The sequence below is a fragment of the Salmo salar genome, chromosome ssa09 (genome assembly GCF_905237065.1).
Source record: "Salmo salar chromosome ssa09, Ssal_v3.1, whole genome shotgun sequence".
In the NCBI taxonomy this organism is placed as follows: domain Eukaryota; kingdom Metazoa; phylum Chordata; class Actinopteri; order Salmoniformes; family Salmonidae; genus Salmo; species Salmo salar.
The window spans coordinates 32,970,829-32,985,505 of record NC_059450.1 but is presented as its reverse complement, the minus strand read 5'-3'; the positions used below and the strand labels follow the sequence as shown (position 1 = coordinate 32,985,505).

Genomic DNA, 14,677 nt, shown 5'->3' with positions numbered 1-14,677 from the left:
CTGTCTGCTACTTAAAACAATTTCGTTTCTACTGATGAATCTCACACACCGAACTTTTACTTTGAAAAGCGCAAACCGGAAGTAATCAAGAAGTTAGCTACAAGATCCTGGCGTGCGTATCAAAAAGTTTCCTTCTCTGTTTATCTTTAGCTACCTCAACCGTTTTTGTTGGTTAGATTGTTAGAATTCTCAAAATACCAAATGAACAGACACGTAGAGGATGATTCATATGAGATAGAGGAGCCAAGTGATGAAGAAAGAGCTGAAGACAGGTAATTATGGTTGTATATTTTGGCGTTAGCATTTGGATAGACGGCTAGCAGACTTAACGTAAGCTGGTGGTTCAATGCAAGCATCGTCGCTAGTGATGCTATTGTAGGCTAACGTGTCAATGTTAATGGTTTGGGTATTGTGTTAACATTATATTGCCTTGATTTGCTTTTAGGCCCATAAAATGCAAGACTACTTGGACAAATCTGTGATGCAGGGTTGGGGTCAATTCCATTTCAAAAAGTGGCAATTGAAATCATCGACCTCAGTCCTCCATAAGTACTTTATTGTTGGGGCGCTAAAGTTGTGAGTGTTGTTCAAACAGGATCTGACCCATTTAAAACTGTACATCAAGACCCCCCTATGCTGTTGCTGTATTTCCAGCTCTGAGGATGAGCTGGAAGTGCTCTTGAACGGGACCCCGGATCAGAAGAAGAAACTCATCCGAGAATACCTCACTGGGGAGAGTGAGTCCTCCAGTGGGGATGAGTTTGAGAAAGAGATGGAGGCAGAACTTAGCACCACCATTACAACTATGGAGTGCAAATGGTTGCCCCCTACAGCATCAGCAGGTGGAATTTCCTTCTAGCATTATTTAAAAAAAAAAATTGGTGGGTGATACTTGTCCAATTAGTAGGCCTATCTATGCACCGCGTTCTGTTATGAATAGTGATAACACTAAAGCTGCATTTACTGAATTTGTTGACCATTTTTATCTCAATAACATTGTACCGCTGTACTCATTGATAAGTGTCCATCTGTCCATCCCAGGGGAGACTTCGGGTACCAATGATAATGCTTCAACACCTGGGTTGCCAGAGCTTTATGACAACGTTTATTTTGACTCCGATTCAGAAGAGGAGGAAACAGCTCCAAGTAAGTGTGTAGCTTGGATTCATTGGTAAACCAAACTCTGTGACACGGAGGGATGGTTTCCTAGACACAGATTAAGCCTAGCCCTGGACTAAAAAGCTATTTCAATGGAGATTCTCCATCCAGCATGTTTTTAAGTTCAGGACAGAGTCTTATTGTGTTGTACAGATACTGCAATAAAATCATAATTGTTTGATCCTCTTCTGCAGGTCGTTCGTCGGGTAAGCGATGCAGGAAACAGCGATCCATCCCCACCAACGATGAACTACTGTACGACCCTGATGAGGATGACCGGGATCAGGCATGGGTGGACGCCAAGAGGAAGAGGTAAGCAATGTATCCACATAATACAAACTGTTACAAAAGTGTTTTGGTGTGTAAGAGGTACTGGTGCATCAAGTCTGACACCAACAGGCTCTTGAACAGCTTCTATCCCCAAGCAATACGGCTGATAAATGGCTAACAAAATATCTACACAGACCGAGTTTACCTTGTATCTTTATTGACCTTTATTTCAGTATTTGCACTGTCTCTGCACACTCACAGGGCCCTACACACACACACACACACACAGTTCAACACACACAAACGCTCACTCCATCATTTCCTCACTCACACCTTTGTCTGTACATTATGCCTTGAATCTATTCTACCGCGACCAGAAACCTGCTCCTTTTACTCTCTGTTCCGAATGTACTAGACGACCAGTTCTTATAGCCGTTAGCCGTACCCTTATCCTACTCCTCTTTTGTTCCCCTGGTGATGTAGAGGTTAATCCAGGCCCTGCAGTGCCTAGCTCCACTTCTACTCCCGAGGCGCTCTCATTTCTTGACTTCTGTAACCGTAAAAACCTTGGTTTCATGCACGTTAACATTAGACGCCTCCTCTCTAAGTTTGTTTTATTCACACTCTGCCAACCCAGATGTCCTAGCCGTGTCTGAATCCTGGCTTAGGAAGGCCACCAAAAACCCGGAAATTTCCATCCCTAACTATAACATTTTCCGACAATATAAAACTGCCAAAGGGGGCGGGCGGAGTTAGCTTGCAGAGTTCTGTCTTACTATCCAGGTCTGTGCCTAAACAATTCAAGCTTCTACTTTTAAAAATCCACCTTTCCAGAAACAAGTCTCTCACTGTTGCCGCTTGCTATAGACCCCCCTCCCCACACAGCCCCCAGCTGTGCCCTGAACACCATATGTGAATTGATTTTCCCCCATCTATCTTCAGAACTCGTGCTGTTAGGTGACCTAAACTGGGACATGCTTAACACCCCGGCCATCCTACAATCTAAGCTTGATGCCCTCAATCTCACACAAATTATCAATTAACCTACCAGGTACAACCCCAAATCTGTAAACACGGGCACCCTCATAGATGTCATCCTAACCAACCTGCCCTCCAAATACACCTCTTCTGTCTTCAACCAGGATCTCAGTGATCACTGCCTCATTGCCTGCGTCCGTAATGGGTCTGTGGTCAAACGACCACCCCTCATCACTGTCAAACGCTCCCTAAAACACTTCAGCGAGCAGGCCTTTCTAATCGACCTGGCCCATTGACCTCATTCTGTCAGTAGAGGATGCCTGTTTATTCTTTAAAAGTTCTTTCCTCACCATCTTAAATAAGAATGCCCCATTCAAAAGAAAATTGAACCAGGAACAGATATAGCCCTTGGTTCACTCCAGACCTGACTTCCCTTGACCAGCACAGAAACATCCTGTGGCGTACTGCATTAGCATCAAATAGCACCCGTGATATGCAACTTTTCAGGGAAGTTAGGAAACAATAAACACAGGCGGTAAGGAAAGAAAAGGCTAGCTTTTTCAAACAGAAATTTGCATCCTGTAGCACAAACTCCAAAAAGTTCTGGGACACTGTAGAGTCCATGGAGAATAAGAGCACCTCCTCCCAACTGCCCACTGCACTAAGGCTAGGAAACACTGTCACCAAAGATAAATTGGCGATAATTGAGAATTTAAATGTCTTTTTTTACAGCTGGCCATGCTTTCCACCTGGCAACCCCTACCCCGTTCAACAGTCCTGCACCCCTCACAGCAACTTGCCCAAGCCTCCCCCACTTCTCCTTCACCCAAATCCAGATAGCTGATGTTCTGAAAGAGCTGCAAAATCTGGACCCCTGCAAATCAGCGGGGCTAGACAATCTGGACCCTCTCTTTCTAAAATTATCAGCCGAAATTGTTGCAACCCCTATTACTAGCCTGTTCAACCTCTCTTTCGTATCGTCTGAGATCCCCAAAGATTGGAAAGCTGCCGCGGTCATCCCCCTCTTCAAAGGGGGAGACCCTCTAGACCCAAACTGCTACAGACCTATATCTATCCTACCCTGCCTTTCTAAGGTCTTCGAAAGCCAAGTTACCAAACAGATCACCGACCATTTCAAATCCCACCGTACCTTCTCCGCTATGCAATCTGGTTTCAGAGCTGGTCATGGGTGCACCTCAGCCACGCTCAAGGTCCTAAGCGATATCATAACCGCCATCGATAAGAGACAATACTGTGCAGCTGTATTCTTCGACCTGGCAAATGCTTTCGACTCTTGTCAATCACCACATTCTTATCGGCAGACTCAACAGCCTTGGTTTCTCAAATGACTGCCTCGCCTGGTTCACCAACTACTTCTCAGAGTTCAGTGTGTCAAATCGGAGGGCCTGTTGTCCGGACCTCTGGCAGTCTCTATGGGGGTGCCACAGGGTTCAACTCTTTTCTCGGTATACATCAATGATGTATCTTGCTGCTGGTGATTCTCTGATCCACCTCTACGCAGACAACACCATTCTGTATACTTCTGGCCCTTCTTTGGACACTGTGTTAACTAACCTTCAGTTGAGCTTCAATGCCATACAACTCTCCTTCCGTGGTCTCCCAACTGCTCTTAAATGCAGGTAAAACTAAATGCATGCTCTTCAACCGATCGCTGCCCGCACCTGCCCGCCCGTCACTACTCTGGACGGTTCTGACTAGGAATATGTGGACGACTATAAATACCTAGGTGTCTGGTTAGACTGTCAACTCTCCTTCCAGACTCACATTAAGCATCTCCAATCCAAAATTAAATCTAGAATTGGCTTACTATTTCGCAACAAAGCATCCTTCACTCATGCTGCCAAACATACCATCGTAAAACTGACTATCCTGCCTATCCTCGACTTCGGTGGTGTCATTTACAACATAGCCTCCAACACTCAGACTGCATCCAATTTGCTGAGTAATCACAGTGCCATCCTTTTTGTCACCAAAGCCCCATATACTACCCACCACTGTGACCTGTATGCTCTCGTTGGCTGGCCCTCGCTTCATATTCGTCGACAAACCCACTGGCTCCAGTTCATCTAAGTCTTTGCTAGATAAAGCCCCGCCTTATCTCAGCTTACTAGTCACCATAGCAGCACCCACTCGTAGCACGCACTCCAGCAGGTATATTTCACTCGTCACCCCCAAAGCCAATTCCTCCTTTGGCTGCCTTTCCTTCCAGTTCTCTGCTGCCAATGACTGGAACGAATTGCAAAAATCAGTGAAGCTGGAGACCCATATCTCCCTCACTAAGCACCAGCTGTTAGAGCAGCTCACAGATCATTGCACCTGTTCATAGCCCATCCAACTACCTCATCCCCATACTGTTATTTATTTATTTATTTATTTATTTATTGCTCTTTTGCACCCAGTATCTCTACTTGCACATTCATCTTCTGCACATCTATCACTCCAGTGTTTAATTGCTAAATTGTAATTATTTCGCCACTATGACCTATTTATTGCCTTACCTCCCTTATCTTACCTCATTTGCACACACTGTATATAGACTCTTTATATTGTGTTATTGACTGTATGTTTGTCTACCCCATGTGTAACTCTGTGTTGTGTCACACTGCTTTGCTTTATCTTGGCCAGGTCACAGTTGTAAATGAGAACTTGTTCTCAACTAGCCTACCTGGTTAAATAAATCACCTCAAATAGAAGTAGAGGGACTTGTGTCAGAGGTTGCTTGTTGTGAGCGCTGAGGAAACTTTATGCACTTGGCCAGATGATTCTGCATCTTTGTTGCATTCTTCACATATGATTTGGCACAGTATTTGCAGTGAAATGTCTCCACACGTCAGATAGTGCCTGTGGCATTTTCCTGTAAAGATTTGAAAAAATGTAGTAAAAAAAAAAAGCATATACAGTTCCATGTACAGATAAATAGTTAAGCAGTTAGATTAAACAACTCCTTTTAAGATGCATGTTTTAAAATTAAACATGTATGGAAACGGGTGAATTAATACTCCTCAGTTAGCAGGCTCAAGCAAGCTAAAACCCACATGGTAGCAAAAACAAACTAGCATAAATTGTTACCAAGTTAGAAATGTTTTAAACACACTTTGCTGTAGGCTACTATTTACTAGTTAACAAAAAATAATGTATGTCATATAAAATATATTCCCCCCCACCCAGTATTGTAATCGAAACTTACCAGAAAGCATGTAGTCCTTGGCTCAGACAGTGTAGTAGTGTGGGCTCAATAGCATCTTATTAGTGTGCAAGATCTTGAGAATCAGCTGCACATGTGATGGAAGAATACACTGTGCATGCAGAGGGTTGCAATTCCATTGAATTGGTGATAGTTTAACCAAAATATGGCACAAGATCTAGAATTACCTTATGCGTATCCCACAAAAAAGGTTCATTGTTATAAGCTAACTTTTTTTGATGCATTTAAGCAAAATTCCCCAAATTCCACGGCTTAACTTCCCATGGAAAAATTCCAACCCTTTGCAACCCTATATAGTATGCTTGCTTACTTTATTGTGTATTTGTTATTTCTTGTGTTTTTTCTTTTTTTTTCTAGTAAAACATTTTTGATTATTGAATTATTGGGCTTTGAGTTTGCAAGAGAGTCATTTCACTGTACTTGTGCATGTGACATAAAAAAATAAATAACCAGAAAATCTAAATATTTAGGGTCGGTTTCCCGAACCCAGATTAGTAAAGCATGCTTGGTGGAGAATCTCCTTTGAAAGTGCTTTTTAGTCCATGAGTAAGGTTGGTTTTGGTCACAGATGTCAATTATGTTCCTCTATTTGATCAGTTACAATGAAAAGAGAAGATTGCCATCTTCACAGAACAGAAGAGGGCAGTCCCAGGGGCTTCCAAGCAGCGACGCTGTCCTTAACTGCCCAGCATGCATGACCATGCTGTGCCTCGACTGCCAAAGGTAGGAAATTAAGACTTGTAGATTAATTTGGCTGTGAATATTGTCTTTAATCGAAATAGACGAAAAATGTCATTTGTCTGAGTTGACCGTTTTTTTTTTCCACAGGCATGACAAGTACAGGACCCAATACAGAGCCATGTTTGTCATGAACTGCACAGTAAACAAAGAGGAGATTTTACGGTACAAAACACTCAACGAGAAAAATCTGAGGAACAGAAAGAGGAAAGGGCGTCAACCAGAGCCAACAACGGCAATGGAAGCCACAGATTCAGGAGTGGTGGTGGGGATGGGCGGAGAGATCTACCATCCTGTCCAGTGTACAGAGTGCTCCACTGAGGTGGCAGTGCTCGATAAGGACGAGGTCTACCACTTTTTTAACATCCTCGCCAGCCACTGCTAAAATGACTGTTGCTGTGACCTTTGTGATATCTCTGTTAAGACATTTGTTACCTGAATGCACATGCCAACATATTTTTCTGTTATAAGATATGCTGTACAGCCACTGTCCTCCAACGTTATACTAAATTTATCCCTATGGTATTTATTGTATTTTTCTTGATAGATAGATATATTTTTTTGTGTGTGTGCAACAAATCTACTTATTTTGTTTTTCTGAAGTTGGACCTGGCTACCACAGATATTTGGTCATTAGTACATATCAAAATAAAATGTTCATGTTTTTAATATTATTTTGTAGCTAAACTCTTACAGAACTTTCCTCTGATTGTATTACTAGAAATAAGAAAAAAAAACATATGTTTGAGTTTATTGCAATGAGCAAAAATGTAAAGGGAATATTTCAACCCAATGTCATTGAATCATGTAAACTAGATCTTAGTTGTAGCAGAAAGAGATTTGGTTCAGATTTATCCTAAAAGTTTTATCCAAAAGCAAGGAGGGATGGCGACATTACTGGTCCCTAGTGGGCTTAAATTAGCACCAAAGATTGTACTTTCCATTTCTTTGGTAGCAGTGTATTTTATAGAATAAGCTTTTCTTTTGAAATCTGAGGAGTAAGGACAGGAAGTGGGAACTCCCCTTTGCTTGTCGTTTTTCATGGAATTCGTGATTGGTTGACAAAGAAAAACGTGTGATTAAACGTCATTGTTACCAGGAACTAATCGGCGATCATTAAAAGAAGAGAATACGACGTAAAGTTATGGCGTTTGAAGATGTCTGGAAGAAAATCTCCTGGTTGTATTACCAGTATATTCTCGTCACGGCGTTATACATGTTGGAACCTTGGGAGAGAGCAATCTTCAGTATCCTTTTTGGGTCGAGAATGGTTCGAAAATAACTCGGCTACTTGGGTATCTTAGCCTGAGGTGTTGTAGTTAATTACCTTACGTAGTCGACTGAACTCAACGTTTTGCAATGTAGTTGAGCGGGGCCTAGTATGGTAAATCTTAGGTGTAGCCGACTAAACGCTTGCGCTACAATTTCGAGTCGTTACAAAGTAATAAACAATTACTGCTGATGGACAACCGTACTAGTCCGCCCTAGGACAGTGTGGTGAAATTGGTCGAATTTTTACAGCCAGGTAGTAGGGCCTTGTCGCACCTGTAAAAATGCGTGTTTGCGCAACTCTCGCGAAATGTGGAACTCTGGTCTCCATCTGTATTTCAAATATTCATTCCATTTGCTTTATCTGGCATAAGAAGTGAATGTGTTGACCAAAGATGTTTTATAACTAAACCACGATAGATCGCAGCTTGTCGTTTCCAATGGGAACACGTTAATCATAGTTGGCAAAACAAACAAGGAGTTATTTGCATATATTTGCATATTTAATTTAGGGAACGGCTGAAGTGCGCGTGTGCAATAACCAGTAGTGTGTGCCAGAGAAAGTATTTGACTAGCCACAAAATTAAGGAAATTAGAAAAGGGGGGGGATTTCGGTAAGGCAATTTTCTTGCCTGCCGAAATCCCCCCCTTTATCTTTGGACTGCAAGGCCTAGCACACTTGAGTCATTTTGGTAGTTCATGTTGACCAGTAGTGTGTGCCACAGAAAGTATTTGAATCTAGCCACAAAATTAAGGGAATTAGAAGGGGGGGGGGATTTCGGCAAGGCTATTATCTGGCCTGCCGAACCCCCCCCTAATTTCCTTAATTGTGTGGCTAAAGGAAATTAGAAGGGGGGGGGATTTCGGCAGGCCAGAAAATAGCCTTGATGAAATCCCTCCGTTCTAATTTCCTTCATTTTGTGGCTAGATTCAAATACAAGCCATGATCCCTTATTGATCTCACTTGTTCATCCTTAAATCCATTGATGCACCCAATCTAAGAAATTTAATTTAAAAAATCCCCATCGAAATCCATCTGTTTAAACTAGAGATATTAGTTTTTTTGCATGGGATGTGTCTCGATGCACAGCATCCGCCTATAGGGGTTTAAACAGAATACACAAACGGAGCCGACGGAGCATAGCACAGTGTAGCAATGTATTTTTCCTCACAAAAGGGGCGGCTCCTTGTAATGCGCTCCGACATTCGAGTACTTCCGTGCCACATGAAAATTGGAACGCACTGTATCGTCCCTTCCATAGCTGTGGGGGCAGTGTTGTGTAGGCAATGAAGCTTGATCTATAGGCTATGCATCAAAGTACCCTCTTTTGCATCGATAAGCAAATATAATCTAAGCAACTGTTCAAACAATAAACCAAACAACATTGTAGTCTTATTAGAATCTCCCCCAAAATGTTTTGGGGTTAGAAGTAATAACTAGTGATTACAGGCGACTGTGAAGCTAGCCATGGGCTTTTTTCTCCATTACCGAAACATGACATATTTGTAGCAGATATTGGAATGAATGCATGAGCATTAATACACGAGCACCATATCAAACTGTGATCATGTTTAGGTTACACCGGCAAGTATAAGAATATTTGCCAGGCATATTTGGGGCTCCCGAGTGGCGCAGCGGTCTAAGGCACTGCATCTCAGTGCTAGAGGTGTCACTGCAGACCATGATTCGATTCCAGGCTGTATCACAACCGGCCGTGATTGGGAGTCCCATAGGGCGGCGCACAATTGGCCCAGCGTCGTCCGGGTTAGGGTTTGGCCGGGGTAGGCCGTAATTGTAAATAAGAATTTGTTCTTAACTGACTTGCCTAGTTAAATAATAAATATAAATCTGATAATTTCACATGGAGATGCTGAAAATCCACTTCACTCAGTGTAGATGAAGGGGAGGAGACAGGTTAAAGAAGGATTTTCAAGCCTTGAGACAATTGAGACATGGATTGTGTATGGGTGCCATTCAGAGGGTGAATGGGCAAGACAAAAGTGCCTTTGAACGGGGTATGTTGCACCAGTTTGAGTGTGTCAAGAACTGCAACACTGCTGGGTTTTTCACTCTCAACAGTTTCCCATGTGTAACAAGAATGGTCCACCACCCAAAGGACATCCAGCCAAATTGGCACAACTGTAGGACGCATTGGAGTCAACATGGACCAGCATCCCTGTGGAACGCTTTCAACACCTTGTAGAGTCCATGCCCCAACGAATTGAGGCTGTTCTGAGGGCAGAAGGAGGTGCAACTCAATATTAGGAAGGTGTACCATATTTAGCTTACCTGTGGCTTGCTGTGTTTTACTAAAGGCCTAGGCTGCGTTTCAAACACATACAAGACACCCTCCTCCACTTACCCTCGCCTTATGCCCTTGGGGGAATCCCCGTGGCCATCTTTGTCGTCGGTCCAAATGATTAGCCAAGCAAGGGAAGTTGGCAACATAAGCCCCTCAGCCCTCGTTTTTGATTGAGTTTGCGAGTGTACAATTATGTTCACTCCGGGGCCTGAAATGCCCCATAATTCAATTTACGATGATTGTGCATCTGCTAAGAAAAGTCAGCCAAAACTTAAAACCAACATTAATATGGAGAAGTCAACATACAAGTGTATGTAAAAACAAATGTAAGTAAGTTAGAAATTGTGCTACTAATGCACATGATGGCTCAAACACGTATCATAAAAGTAATTTTTTTTGTTGGTTAGCTTTTGGAAACGTTTCCCTGACATCACACTTATACATTGTAATTTCCGATATACCTGATATAGTCGGATGGCTAGTATTCGATGTCTTCAGATGCATTGTCTTCTAGCCAAGATATGAAATGCAATCATAATTGACTGTAGCACATATAAAGCACACACAACAGCTACTGGTGGTTCCATGATGACTGAAAACACAACCGTGGGACGAACAAGTGACACATTTCCGGGCAAGAGCGGTCCACTTAATTTGAGGGCTGTTTGGAATGCAGCCCTAGTCAATAATAGTTATAAGTATTGGTAAATTTCCTTAACCTCTCTCTCAGACTCCATCCTGATATCTGTAGCAGGGATGGCTGTGTACACTGGCTACGTGTTCATGCCTCAGCACATCATGGCCATACTACAGTACTTTGAGATGGTTCAATGACACGAGTTGTACCCAAGCCTGGGTGTGCCTGTGACTGCTGTCACCATGGAATTAGAATGAATTCTCATTTTAATTTTATGGCTGTCACCTGGACCTGGAGGACAGATGGGGAGAGAGAGAACGAGGATCTCATTCCATTCCCTGGAACTATTTTTTTCTGTGCTCGTCATCATGGAAACATGAACAGTGTTCTTGGACGGGGTGGGGTGGGTACAGAGAGGAGTCCAGTGGCACATCTGATGTTCTAGGGCATTAAACCATTGTTGTCTTACTGAGTTGCTTTGCAGTTTGCACAGCAAATGTAACGGTTTTGTTGTTTCCTGTTGCACAGATATACACAGTTATTATTCACTGTACCTTTTTATAAATCGCTTTTTATGACATTCTAAACCCCTCCTGCAATTGTGATTAGAATTTTTTTCCCCGGGTGGCATATTTTATCACTTATTCGTATATACGATTGTATGAGATTGTATACATATCTGTAAAACTTTCGATTTGATATGTTGGTTAGCAAAAATGTTATATTTGTTATGAAACTGACTGAGCAGTCTCAGGATGGAAAGCCACGTTTTGGGGGCATTGCTGAAGCTAACTGTGACATTATCTTTTCTTTAATATATGTAACAAAAATGACCAAATGTCTGTATTCTAAATCTCAAACAGTTTTTTTTATTTTAAACGTTAATGTTTCTGAAGTGTCATTTCTGTTGACACATGCTCTAAAATAAATCTCTTTCGTGTGGCTCCAACTTGTTTTGCCATTTCCTGTACATCTAGAAAAGTCTTGAGTAAGAAATGAGTATAGTTAATTAACATCCTAGGAAATGGAATACAGTACTTGCCATTCATTGATGATTCCATGATTCCTTTTCTGTTACTCTGCTTTGGAAAAAGCAGGTGGTAAGGGCGGAAGGTAGCTTTGTGGTTAGAGAGGCGAGCCAGCAACCGGACGGGAAACACTGGAAGGGAAGTGAGCTGGCAACCAGAGGGTTGCTGATATATAATCCTAGATGCCATTGCCTGCTGTTGTGCCCTTGAGTAAGGCACTTAACCCCCCCACAACAACAACAGCTCCCAGTGTGGCAGCCCCCCCGGACCTCTCCAAAACATGTATGTGTGTCTTTTGGGGGGGTTAAAAGGGGAAGTCAAATTTCAGTTAGTCCATGTGTGGAATTGACCATTAAAGTGATCTTCATCTTAAAAGTCAATATATTGTTGAAATAAAGATTTAGTGTTGTGTCACATAAATATCTTATCTGGTTTGTGTGAAAGATAACATCATGAATGATGTGAAGGCAATGACATAACTGTATTTAAATTATTTCCTCATATGCCTTGCTTGCCACTCAGTTGTCAATCAAAAGGTCAGTGGGAGTGGCTGTAATAAGGAATAACCAATGGCCAAATTCAACACACTGGCACAGGCTCGAAATTAAAATAGCAGCTGGTTACTTTTTAAGCTTGGGGGTGATGAGGTTCTCACGTACACACTGCACGTTGCCTGGAGTTTGTACTGCTCCTCTCAGGTCTAGTGTAAATAAAGTGCTCAGCCCGCCAGCGTTGCAACTAGAATTAAGCTCCCTGTGAGCTGAAGCAACAGTTCAGCTGTTGGTGAGGGAGAGAGGCTTGTGGAAAACAAAACCTGTTCACCCTTCACATCACTCTTGGGTCGTGTTCAGTATAGGGAGAAAACTATTTGGAAACCGAGAGGTACTGCCTGAACTTGTACAATAAGAACACAGCTTTTTGTGTTCTGTTGTGAAACGTTTTGCTATGGTGTGCCCTACTGGGCACAACCCTGTTCAATTCCTTCTCAGAAGAATCCATCCTGACTTGCTTTCAACTTTCAAATCTTGGCCAGAGCCTTAAAGTGTGTATGTATCCTATAAGGTTGTGCTCAGACTGTCTTAGTCATGTAGGCTACAGTAGGCTATGGATATGTACACAATATTATTCTATTCTAACTGCCCAAATGTCCTATGCTCCATTCATTCTGTTATCAATTATCTGTTGGATGTTTCCTCCCACTTTATTTTGCTTGTTAACTGTTTATCATATGAAATCTGAGAGACAAACTAAGACCTAAATCTATATTCCTTGCATAGGTCTACAATGAAGACAAATGAAGTTAATATATCTTTAGAAAATAGTTCACTGTTTTTTACTCTATGTGACACAACACCCAGCAAGAAGTACCAGCTTGCCAAATCAAGTTCATAAAGCAGGACTCTTGTTACTCTCTGCAGCGGGTAGTCTCACGTAGGCTAGGCATGCATTTCTCAGAAATCAAATACAGTATTCTTTCTGTCTGCTCAGAAAAATTGAGGGGGATCTGTTGGCCTGTCTGTCAATCGTATATGGGTTGATTATCTACATCAGGTTTCGGATGGTTGTACATTTTAATTTATATAGTGATTGAATGCAACACTTAAGAAACACATATTTCATCCATAGCACTGCAGTTTAAAACAGATTTTCAGGAATGAAAATATGTTATGAGAATTTGTCAAATCATCCTCAGTTGTCTTTTTCAAGTATTCTATTTAGTTGTTTTATTGTATTAATAGCCTCCAAATATAATATAGCATTTATAAGGCCTCTTACAATTTATGAATAATTCTATATTGTGAGCTTAAATGAGGAATACATTTATCACATCTGAATATAAGAAATTAAACACATTTTTATAACCAAGACAGTTCAGGTCCAAAATCATGGCACTTCTGATAAGACTTATGTTATTAATCCATGATCATGTGCATTGTTCTTTAAATGGCTATTATGATTAGGGAGGTGAAATTAAATCTGCTTTACATTTGAGATTATAAAATCAAAGTTCACATTGGCTATTGTTTCTCTCTCCCTGCGCATCTTTGGTAGCCCAATGTATGTCTTTATGGTTGAATAGGAATCACCGTTATAATCATTGGCCAGTATGGAGAATTAAGAAAAACACAAGTCCAAATCCCTACCTCCATCCATGGCTAATTTAGGAAAGGGACAATTTTAGCTAGCTAGCCACCAAGGACAACAACAAAACGAGATGCAACAATTCAAGTTTATTCTGTCAATGACATTTTGCTTTTGATGTGATTGGTGTGAAGACAAATCCAAACTGGCTTCCCTTGACAGTTTTTTTTTGTCCACCAGGACCATTCACAGTTGAGCTCACTCAGATTAGTTTAACAGTGATTGGCTATTATTTTATTTTTTTACCAAGGGAGGCCAAATGCTCGCTGGCTTCCGTTGCATTTAACGCAACAGAAAATTGAAAATTTGGTACATTTTGGGGGGAAGCCTGTCTTCCCTTGGCATCCATAAATACACACCACCGGTTATGAATTGCAATTCATACAATGTTATGAATTTGCAATACGTGTTATATGTAAACATTTAAATTTGTTGTGGCTAATGTTAGCTAGGGGGTTAACACTAACGTTATCTTGGTGGCTAACATTAGCTAGGGGTTCAGGGTTAAGGGTTAAGGTTTGGAGTTAGGTTAAAGGGTTAAGGTTAGGGTTAGGGAAAAGGTTAGGTAACATGCTAAGTAGTTGCAAAAAAAGTCCCTAAAAAGTAGTAAGTAGTTGCAAAATTGCTATTTAGGTAAAATCCTAAAGTTGTCCGTGATGAGATTCAAACACACACCCTTTGGGTTGCTAGATGTTTGTGTTGTATGTCCACCCATTCACCTCGCCCAACCACCCTCCTTCCGTTTTTGCCTTAAGTAAACTTCTGTCTTATGTAACCATACCAAACATAACACATCATATTAATTTGAGAGTCCCGGATTTTCGTTTACTATGTTACTTCTCGTCTATGAGAACAGGCTGTTCATGTAGACTCTAACGTCTCCAAATGAATGTGATATTTGAGACTCTCTCACACATTTGTGTTCAGT

General features: G+C 41.6%; 2 protein-coding genes across 3 annotated transcripts; both read left to right on the top strand.

Annotated features, from left to right (window-relative positions):
- The first annotated feature begins 60 nt into the window (after positions 1-60).
- eapp (e2f-associated phosphoprotein) lies at positions 61-7,044 on the top strand. 2 transcript variants are annotated; one of them, NM_001141072.1, is given in 7 exon segments: positions 125-272; positions 655-842; positions 1,042-1,146; positions 1,353-1,470; positions 6,230-6,355; positions 6,461-6,726; positions 6,729-7,037. In NM_001141072.1, coding segments are annotated over 7 exon segments (879 nt in total). In that variant the 5' UTR covers positions 125-201; the 3' UTR covers positions 6,734-7,037.
- Positions 7,045-7,475: 431 nt separating this feature from the next.
- sptssa (serine palmitoyltransferase, small subunit A) lies at positions 7,476-11,526 on the top strand. The gene is made up of 2 exons (NM_001146504.2): positions 7,476-7,617; positions 10,673-11,526. The coding sequence occupies exons 1-2, from the start codon at positions 7,515-7,517 to the stop codon at positions 10,774-10,776; spliced, it is 207 nt and encodes a 68-aa protein (NP_001139976.1). The 5' UTR covers positions 7,476-7,514; the 3' UTR covers positions 10,777-11,526.
- Positions 11,527-14,677: the final 3,151 nt, after the last annotated feature.

Coding starts and splice junctions, on each gene's coding strand:
- eapp (XM_045723289.1), top strand. CDS start 202: ATGAACAGACACGTAGAGGATGATTCATATGAGATAGAGGAGCCAAGT. Junction 843..1,041: donor GCCCCCTACAGCATCAGCAG/GTGGAATTTCCT, acceptor TGTCCATCCCAG/GGGAGACTTCGGGTACCAAT. Junction 1,147..1,352: donor AGAGGAGGAAACAGCTCCAA/GTAAGTGTGTAG, acceptor CCTCTTCTGCAG/GTCGTTCGTCGGGTAAGCGA.
- sptssa (NM_001146504.2), top strand. CDS start 7,515: ATGGCGTTTGAAGATGTCTGGAAGAAAATCTCCTGGTTGTATTACCAG. Junction 7,618..10,672: donor TTGGGAGAGAGCAATCTTCA/GTATCCTTTTTG, acceptor CCTCTCTCTCAG/ACTCCATCCTGATATCTGTA.